The following is an 11,130-nucleotide window of genomic DNA, read 5'->3' as shown; positions in this document are numbered from 1 at the left end:
CATATGCAACACTAGATTCATACACATCCAGCAGAGCACCAAAAATGTTTATCTAACAGCAACTTGTTTATAGTAAAAATAGCAAAAAAGTTCTTACACAACTGGTATGTCAAGTCTCTCTCTCTCTCTCTCTCTCTCTCTCTCTCTCTCTCTCTCTCTCTCTCTCTCTCACACACACACACACACACACACACACACACACACACAGACTGAGAGGGGGGAAGTGATGTGGGGGTGGGGGGTTATTTAGGAGAATAGCTGTCATGCCAAAATAGAATTCATGTGCCACCATTCATTACGAACCAGTCAAATTTTAATATAAAATTCAACAGTACAAAACAAAAAAAATACAGTTCACTTGCTAAGTCACATAAAATATTAAAAAACTTTACTATAATCATATACAACACTTAATCTTTCTCTTCTTTGGTATTCATTTTCAGTTCATTCGTGGGTGTCTACATGATATACTCCATTGGGGGCACCAGTTCAACATAGCTAGGTGGTGTCTGATCCCGCTGATGTATTTTTAGGACTACATACATGCCATTTGAGAATACTCTCTCAAATGGGTCTGGATCCCCATGAAACAATTTTGGGCAAACAGGATTCCAAGGCAATTTCTCCTCCACTGTATCCCAAATTTCTAGGATGCTGCATCCTGCCCTGGTAACAGAAAGAATACTAATAAGCAAATGTCAGAACACTACAACGTGAGTGCAATAATACCAGATGCTGAAAAGTTTGGCAAATGTATCTCTGTTGGTACGTTTTCTACAAATTTAATAGCACAATAAACAATCTCTGTCAGTGGTAATTAATACAGAAATTACATCTGAATTAGTTTCTAAATGATCATGTATTTGGTCCCTTGTGAAGAAACAAAGGCGAGTGGCTGCTGCAATTTACGTCTCAAAAATGACCATTTCCAAACACAGAATTTCAATCAGTGCGATGACTATTGTCTCCACAGTACCTTAGTTTTGATACCAATGACAGATTATGAACATCAGAAAGAAAAAGTACATCAGAACATACTGACAATCTATTAGTGAAGTAAAAACTAGCAGAAAGCTTCACTGTATTAGAAAACATGGATGCTACTGCTGGCAATGAAAAAGGAAGATAACATCAGCACCAAAATTGGTTTGCAAAAGAAAGAGCAATCTGCATAATTCTATTAAATGTATCATCAAGGAGGTACAAATTCACTGACACATGCAAATTATAAAGGAAGAATAGGAGAGCATTAATATCTTAATCACACTAACTACCATGACCAAACAGAGGATGCTGCACAAGTCCAAAATGATACTTCTTAACGCATGATGTGGAAATACCACATTTGAATGAGGATTTGACAAAGGGGCAGTAAAGTTTGTCATTGAAATTGCCATGCTGGGGTTCAAGTAAGCAACATGTATTAAGCATGAAAACAAAACAGTGTAACTGAGCTAATGAATGAGTGATCTGTTGTTACACATAACATACCAGAATGGTGCTGGTGGGTACAATTTAACTGAATACATAGTGTGGTTGTTGTGTGTGAGGTGCCAGCCATGTATCAGTGTTCATGCCGGTAGCTTAAGGAAGGTGCAGATGTTCATCAGACTGCTTCCAGGTGGCAGCTAGATGTAGACTGAGGTCTTAAGTGCTGTATCTGATGAACAACTGTTGTTGCCTACATGCATAAGGAACACAAATTATGACCAATTTTGCACAGCATCTGCTAGAACCATCCAGGAATAGTTCATTTGAAGGGATGTGCTCTGAGCTAGAGTGTTCTGAAATACACAACTGCAGTGATGAATGTCATACTGTGTTTAGGGAGAAGAGAAGGATTTGTCTTTATGTCTGTGATAGTTGCTTCTAACAATAAGTGTGGTACTGACTAGAAGCCCAATGAAATTACCACTTGAAGGAATGGACAACAAGACCAAGTAGTAAAATCACCCAGGATACCAGGGCACGGACTGCAGTGTAGAATTAGAGGGAAATCAATGTCCAGTGATAGTAAGAGGTTAGATTTCAAAACCTGTGAAGCTAAAAGTGAATTTACACTTGCAAAATCAGAAATAACAATACTGGGTGAGAAAAAAGAAACCAAATGAAAAGCCTGGTGAAGGAGGTCCACAGCCACTCAGTTGTTTGGTTATCAATGACCCTTACAAAGTATTTTGAGATAAATGTCTAAAATCTACACTCAAAAAGATAACATTCATAATGAAAACCTCATCAACAACTGTTTTCATTTTCATGGAGTAAGTACTTTAATTAGACTCTCATCAAGATGGAAAACAAGAATTACTCACCACACACACACAGACACACACACACCCACACAATGAGTTACTGTATACAGTCACTCAGGCTCAAGGGGCCCAAGTGGCTGTGTGTGTGTGTGTGTGTGTGTGTGTGTGTGACCTATGTGGTGAGTAGGAATTTATCTTTTTCATATTGCTGTTATTCCACACTGGACTTTCCATTGCTTGAAAATCTATATCAGTAACATGGCAGGGAGAAGGACAAATAGAATCAATGAAATAACAACACTATTATTTGATTCTGACAATGCTCTGATATTTTAAATCATTTAAAAAATATTATTTTCCAAGAAAACTTTAGCAACTGACAGGAAAATTGTCTTTTGTATTAGTCTGCTCAATTAATTTCACAGTATTAACACAAATACCTTCGTTCCTCAAGTTGTTCATTCACTAGGAAGTGCATCAGTAAACCAAAAACCAAATCAAAGCTATAATTAAATTTAGGCAACCACCCATATGAACAAATTATGGTCCCTTCACCACACAAGAAGAAATAAATAAGCAAATTTATGTTATCAGCATGACATGATTCTAAATTGAGAAAAACACAACTTACTGTGTTAGTAATGGCATTGTAGTGAGAGTTGCACGTATTGAATGTAGGGAAACTGAACCTTAATGTGGAATCAACACTTTTAATTATTTTAGTGAAAAATTAAGTATTGAAGTATAATAATTTAGTTTTAATAGTTTGTAGTTTTTCAAGAAATAAGATGTTATGCCCAACAAACAATTAAGTTAATGGAAAGCAGTATCTATTTTCTTCCCTGGAATGACATACGAAACTTAGAAAAACTGAAAATATGTTTAAGAATAATTTTCTTTCCTGCTACTGCATAGTTCCATCAAGGTTTTGATATTTACTACTGTGGTGCAAATATCTTGTACTAGTAACAGCTTTCATACAATACAAAAAAATTAACCAACCTGCTTTTTGGTAAACACCAGGCCTCTTCTAGGACAACATAGTCCACACCCATGTCGGAAAGAACTTCAAACACTTGCCAAGCTGGTCTTCGGCCAAATATCATGTACACCTTCTTTGTACGTTCCCTGAGAAAGATGATGAATGTTTACCTTAGCAAACCCTAAAGTGTAACATACCTTCATTTGAGTAAACATGAGGAAACTAGTGTAAACAATATCTGAAGCATAATAAATAGCATCAATATTATGCAGACACTGTAATGTGGCAGTTTTACATAGGGGTGTTTTAAACTGTGGTTCTGTAAGATAACAATACAGGTCAAGACAGAATTACCATGTTTATGACACTGCCTGCCTCAGCAAACAACTGTGCTGCAGCCTTTACTGAATGCTTTGTGTCTTCCACTTTGCTTTGTGTTGTGTTTTGCATTCCTCGTTGTTTTTGTTTCTTATTTTATTTTGAAATGAGTGAAGAGACTAATCTGGGTCTTTGATGGGATTTGAGGATGACCCTAGCAACATGAGAAGAGATCAGTGATCTTTACAACCATTACTTCAGCTCTGCTTTCGTAGGAGCATAGAACGCAGATGTAAACTGCCAGCCCTGCTGCTAGAGGGCTTGTTCCCCCACTCCATTCCTCTCACCTTGGGTGTTATAAGTTCTTGTTTGGTTATACTCACAATGACTGCCACATTACAGTGTCTGCAATATAATGTAGTGCCCTAATTACTGACCTGCATTAATATCACCAAAAAGCAACTGTTACACAGAAGGGCAATGGTCAAGGAAAAATAGTAATTAACAATGTAAAGCCCGTTCTGCTACATGTGGTCAATGGCTAATAAAGAATCTGAATAATCTGAATCTGGTCCACAGGTAATCAAGCTATTAATATATAACACATTAAAAAATAGAATGTATATAGAAAATCTACATCTGATGACAGAGCTACAACAGTCACTCATGCCAATACAAATTACATCTTCCTATTATCTACCTAATGCCATTTAGTTAATACTGAAGAGCTGAACAACAGACCTGGCTTCTATATCCTCATAATGTGGATGATTCACAATAGGTCTCTTTGTTGATAGTGCAACATTTGCCATCACTGACATGGGGCCAGCAAACACTGCAGACTCAGATGCATGTGTATCTATCCACATCATTAACTGTTCCATGGGTATGTTGCTGTATTCGCCTAAACTCACATAAAATATGATAATGCAATTAATAATGATAATATAATATATAGAAGGAGACAATTTGTAAGAGTGTTTGTTAAACTGTTGTGTCAAATTGTTGTGAAGTTTTGCGAAAGTCCTGTCATTTCCAATTTATAAATTTGCAACAAAAGAGAAATTATATAACAATGTTGAATGCTATATAAAATAAAAGTAATATGTACAAATACTAAATTATTGTGCTGAAGTTGTGAAAGATGTCACTGTTGACTGAAACAGGCAAATTACATTCAGTTAACCACAGATTACAATATTTATAATGTTAACCACAGTGATAAAATATTGTACTACTCTTTAACACAGTTCAATTACAGTGATGGAAATTTTAAGTCATGGTTTAAAAAAATAATTTTGTAATGCTAAGCAATAATCTCCTAGTTTCTACAGGGGTGGGCAAAAATACAGAAACACTGTGAGAAATGCAAACTTGAACATAAATGCAAATGCTAGCCAAGTCAGCAGGTTGCACTGTTGTATTTGACCACAAATGGCATCTGTGCAATGTCCTCAATATATTGCAAGTGTCGATGATGATTAGAACAGTGTTCTGTGTAATTGTGAGTGCATTATGTCAGAGCTCAGTACATTCAAACATGTCATATGGTGGATGTTTTCGGAACCAAGGTAGCTAAAGTGTTTGTGACACAGGAGATGATGTTTTTTCACTTTCCCTGTACCCAGTATAAATCTTCGATACAATACCTGTTGAAACACCAATCAGGATGTAAGTGTTTGACCACTCATCCCTGATGCAAATGCCTGTAACAGGAAAATATGGTGCTGAAGTCATAATACCTGGGCTACGGAGCAACGGAAGAAAGTCATTCAGCCCAATGAGTCTTGTCGAGTTTACGTTCCAAGAGTAATGCGTGGCAGGGGTTCAGAAATGATTTGGGCAGCCATGTTGTGGTACTCCATGGGCCCCGTGGCTACTCTGTAAGTATTCTGTGACCATTTTGGCTGATCAGGTCCACCTCATGGTATAATGTTTGATCTCGAATGGTGATGCTGTGTTCCATGATGATAGGGCACCTGTTTGCACACCTCACATTGTCTGGGACTGGTTTTTTTAGCACAAGGCCAAACTGCCACACCTCCCCTGGGAACTATAGTCACTATCAGATCTCAATGTTATTGAGCCTTTATGATCTACCACAGAGAGAAGGGTGTGTGTGTGTGTGTGTGTGTGTGTGTGTGTGTGTGTGTGTGTGTAGGCATTGTAATGCATTGTGTTTTTGGTGTTTCTTCATATTTTTGTGCATCCCTTGTATGTGTTATCTGCTGTGCTTGACTGTGTACAAAGGTAGAGAGCTGAACTGTCACCTCAACCGTTGTTTATATTTCACATAGGGCAAGAGTGTACTAGTTTTCATGTATTTATATGTGAGTATATTATGGGAAAGACATTAAGGAAGCCATAACAAAAAACATCCCGAATGCTGCAAAAATGAACATATGAACAAGACAGGGACAGAGCCTTTAAAACAAGCAGCAATAATGAAATATAAAAATCAAGATATGAACTTGTAAGTAGTTAGTACATGCTCACGACAATGGTTTAGTAAAACATTACAAATAATGACAAAAAAAATAAAGAACCACAAGCAATGTTTGGATTCAAATAAAGTAGAAATAACTACAGAAAAAACTGAGGAAATAAAAAGGTGCAAAATAGACAACTGAACTGTTAGCATTCCACCTTTACATGCAGCTGTCCTCAGTCAAATTATTCACATTAACTTCTCTGCAAAACTTACAGCTCCTTCAGTCAAATTTTTGAATGGAATTTCCACGCTCATCCCCTTACATCATGAGTCACATATATGATACCACAGGTACACATACATTGGTCAAAACAATTAAGGTGCAGATAAGATAGCCTAATCAACATAAATTAAGCTTTCAATTTACTCTTAGATGAAAGATAAGAGCATATACTTTCAAATATAGTATTATTTTCTCCATAAAGTGATGTGTATTGCAATTCCAATCTATATATTTAAGATGACTGCAGCAGCAAATTAACTCGAAAACTGGTGAAGCAATACTGCATACAGTCTTCTGACATAGCGTGTACTCACAATAAATAATTTTAATCTAGCTCAAAAAAGGATTGATTCAAAAGCTAGTGAAGTTTACTGTCTTGTTTGTGTGCCTGTCGACAACACCTCCAAGCTTTTAGTATCTGGTGAATTGTTGCCTTTACTCTTAAATAATTTGCATAGTATGTAGCAACTGTGAATCAAAGAACAGAAGAAAATTTGAGGCTTAATGTCTTACTGACACTGGGTTTATTAGAAGCCCAAGTACTAATCCAGTTGCAAACAAGAAAAGAGATAAAGTTGCTGACCATCACCATATTGAATAAATCGATACAGTAAAAGTGATTTTGGCAAATCATGAAGACATTATTTAGGATGACTATGCAAGAAGTTTAAACCTATTCTCCCTGAATACAGGTGGTGTTTTCTGAATACAGGCGGTGTTATGTCTCACCTGCTGGTCCACATGAATGGCACTACTATCGATATGTGAGGTATGAATTCAATGGGCTTATACAACATGATTTAGTGCAAGTTTCCAAAAACTAAACAGTGTGTTATAAGGGGCGCCCTGCTAACATTTGAGATAGGGTACTTAGGGACTGGAAGACCAAATTAAGAATATACAAATCCCTCAACACTGTTGTTCAGAAGTAATGTACGAAATATTTAGTCAGCTAAATTTCTTGTTCCGCCTGGACTTACAGACATTTACTTGTCTTCCTTAGGTGATGTGTAAATGCCCAATCTCAGGATCCTCCACCACTTTTACGAGAGCAAGGTGGAACCACCTTACTTGTTCTTATACCACCCGTGACACCAATATTATTTTTCCCTGTTTGACATATGTTCATTAGTAGTAGATATACGACAGTTACACAAAATAGCTAATTTCTTATACATGCTGTATTTCATTAAAATTTATTATTCACCAGATAGTTTGCAGACTACTGGTAATAACAGTACATTTGACCCTAATAGAAACATTTTTATTAAAGGAATATTACTGATTAATTATACATGCAAATGTGATGAAGGTGAAATTTTCTATGAGCAAATAGTCATTTCTTTATAAACTGATATAGTTCATTTTAAGGTCTTCATTCTCCTCTTTCCAAGAAATGTCTTAACTTTTTCCTAAAACTTCATCTTTCAAAAGACATCAGTATTCAAAATTTTCATGTTCCAGAATTTTCCACTCTTAAAATGTATAAGGGGGATTCAAAAAGAAACGAGCCAGAGGCATAATTACAGAAACCAGTACCTGTATGTTAGAAGTATTGACCCATTGTCTCGTAAATTCCTGGGGCTGCAATGTTAACCAGTTCCACACATACAGTTGGACGTCGTTGTCCGAGGCGAATTGTTTGCCCCCTCAGAGCCTTTTTAAGGGAATCAAAAATGGCATAATCACTCGGAGAGAGGTGCAAACTGTATGGAGGGTGGCTGTGAACCTCCCATTTGAATTTCTGCAGGAGTGCCTCAACTGTGTTGGTCATATGAGGCTTTGCATTGTCGTGGAGCAGAATGACCCCACGGGTGATATTGCCTGGCCGTTTTGATCGCTTGGCGAAACATGATCAAGGTTTAGGAGTAACACTGGACATTCACTGTTGTCCCATGCTGCAGAAAGTGAATCAGAAGAGGGCCATCTTGGTCAAAGAAGAACATCAGCATAACCTTTCCTGCACTTGTGAGGATGGCCTTGGCTGTTTTTGGTGGTGGTGACACTGGATGCTTCCACTGGAGACTTTGTCGTTTTGATTCTGGTTCGAAGTGATGAACCATGACTAATCTCCAGCAACCATTCGTGCCAGGAACACATTCCCTTCCCAAGCATAGCACTGCAGATGAGCAAGACAATGGGCCATTCGACATTTTTCCTGGTGTGGTTGAAGATTGAGGCACCCATTGGGCACACAATTTCCACATGTGCAGTCATTCCGCCATGATGGTGTGAACACTTACGATGCTCAATCCGACCACGGTGGCTATGGCTTTCACTGTCACTCGGCAGTCCTGGGTAATAAGTGCATTCACCAGCTGGATGATGTCATCAGTAATGCAGTGTGGTGCTCCAAACTGTGCATCAACGACCAACAACATCCTTCCTTCCCTGACGCGCTTGTGCCATGCCTTGACCCTTGCAAGGGGCATGCAGTGTTTGTTGTACACTTGTGACATTTGTCGATGAATGTCTTTCCCTCCTACTCCTTCCACTGTCAGAAAACGAATAATACCTCTTTGCTCTTCTGTTGACGCCTCCATGTTACTGTTTGTAATGCGACTGGCAGCATTGGACGATTGATGCATAGTCACAATTGATGCATAGTCACGTGACATACACGCATGCACTTTAGCAATGGCCTGTGAACTTCCATGCTTTCGTTGGAACCACACCTCATTACACATGCCACAATATTACCCTCCTGTCACCTGTTTTGTGCATTCCAGACTCTGGCTCATTTCTTTTTGAATGCCCCTTGTACTTCTTTTCAAAATTCAGTACCACAGTTCCATAGCTTTGATTTCTCTGATTCCAAAAGTGCATATTTATATTAAAATAACTTATTAGTTTGCTGATTATTCAAATCAGAAAATTTCACTTCCTCAAGATGTTACTAGAAAACAAAGGGAATCCCCTTTTTGTTAACATTGCCCTCCCACAAAACAGTACTGCTACTTTGGCAATTTCCTAATTATACAGCTATTAGTTTAACAAATATATATATATAGCACTATTGTATCTTTATCTCTTTTAATCTTTCTGCTTTTTATGTTATTATTTAATATGTAATAAGAATTATTTTACCATTTTGTGATTCCTGTATTATGCATGCCTATAAATAGGAGCCGCACACAAAGTCTTAGTTTGTGTTCAGCAATCATTACATTAATATCATGTAGTCACCCAATACCCAACAATCAATTTGTAACTATCAGTACACACCAAGTTATTAGAATGCACATTTACTAAGTCAGTGCCTGGGAGAGAAAACATAAACATCATGTAATATTCAGTACAGTCGCATAAAGTAATGTGTTAGTCTACCAGCAGAGAATTTGGTGATATGGTGCTAATTGGTGTAACTTAATATCTGGTTCGAATTTGGAGACTCTTGCATATTACAAAGCTGATCATCACATAAGGAATGTTGTGTGCAAATAACATTATGACATTAAACATCTATTGCTGGAGTATGGTACACTTTATTTAACATGTTCAACAAGAACATTCCATAAGTGTTAGGTTGGTAAGCTTACACCGATCACTTAGTAACCTTTATTGTTTACATTTGGAAATTCCTCTTGCTATGTTTTGTTTAGACATTTTGCCAATACTGTATTCTGTTGGTCACACAGTGGCTGAGTTTGATGAAGAGTGCTGATACATTTTGCATAGGATCCCATCACAAGATAGACAGACTTTACTCCATAAATCCAATGATACCAGTGGTTACTTCAGCAGCTTGTTGTGTGGCCACATTTCCTCTATTTTGGACTATTTATGGCTGAGACTTCATTTACTCACAATGGAATTACAAGCAGCAGGAATAGCCATGTATGGGATCAACAGAACCCTAACAGGTCATATAATATTATAACATTCTGAGCTCAAACCTAATGAGATATCATAAACAGAATGGCCTCCTCCAAGCTAATGAGCAAGAATTCTAAAAACATCTATCATGCCTAATGCAAGTTTCACTTTACTCAGATGTCATCCTGAAAGTGACGAACCAAGGCAGTAGAAAAGATGGAATATGTCTTGGCTGTCAAAAAGTGTTACTATGAACCATATCAACACTTATTAACATAAGTAAAATCCTATGGGATGTCAAACGAAATTTGTGATTATACTGGTAATTTCTTGGTAAGGAGAATGCAGCATGCTATCTTGGATGGAGATACAGAAGTAACTTTGTTAATGTCTGATGGAAGTACGTTGGGACACTTGTTGTTCATGTTGTATACTGATGACCTAGCAAACAATATTAACAGCAACATTAGATTTTTTGCAGATAATGAAGTTATCTAGAAAAAAACTGCACAAATATTCAGTCAGATCTTCTAAAATTTCATAGTTGTGCTAAGATAAACAACTTGCTTTAAATGTTCAGATATGTAAAATAGTGCACTTCACAAAATGTAGAAAAAACAAGGAAAGAAGATTGAGGTTTAAAGTCCCATCGACAGCAAGGTCATTACAGATGGAGCACAAGCTTGGATTATTTCTGTTAAGAATAGAGCAGGACATCAATGGCACCCTTCCAAAGGAATTATTTTGGTATTTGCCTGAATCAATATAGGGAAATTACAGAAAACCTAAATCTGGACAGTTGGAGGCAGATTTGAACCACCATCCTCCCAAATGAGAGCCCAGTATGCTAACTACTGCACAACCTTGTTCTTTACAAAATGTATAAACATAAGTATTCCATGACTAGGATATTAGTGAGTCACAACTGGAATCAGTCAACCCATACAAACATCTAGATGTAAAAAATTGGAAGTTATGATGGAATTATCACACAGACTCGACCAGAGGAAAAGCAATGCAAGTGGAAAACTTTTTTTCCCTGGTAGGA

At 37.3% G+C, this 11,130-nt stretch overlaps 1 protein-coding gene across 1 annotated transcript in view; it reads right to left on the bottom strand.

Moving 5' to 3' along the window:
- Positions 1–295: 295 nt before the first annotated feature.
- The window catches only part of LOC126298788 (probable C-mannosyltransferase DPY19L1), a 215,761-nt gene continuing 204,926 nt past the window's right edge, over positions 296–11,130 (bottom strand). Inside the window, exons 12-14 of the mRNA XM_049990249.1 lie at positions 4,294–4,456; positions 3,255–3,380; positions 296–666 (exon numbers count right to left, since the gene is read on the bottom strand). Of these exons, the coding sequence (XP_049846206.1) occupies positions 459–666; positions 3,255–3,380; positions 4,294–4,456 (497 nt within the window). The 3' untranslated portion in view covers positions 296–458. The remainder of the gene's footprint in view (positions 667–3,254; positions 3,381–4,293; positions 4,457–11,130) is intronic.

This window comes from Schistocerca gregaria, chromosome X (genome assembly GCF_023897955.1).
Source record: "Schistocerca gregaria isolate iqSchGreg1 chromosome X, iqSchGreg1.2, whole genome shotgun sequence".
Lineage (NCBI taxonomy): Eukaryota > Metazoa > Arthropoda > Insecta > Orthoptera > Acrididae > Schistocerca > Schistocerca gregaria.
The sequence above is the reverse complement of the archived record's forward strand: the minus strand, read 5'-3'. Positions and strand labels throughout refer to the sequence as shown.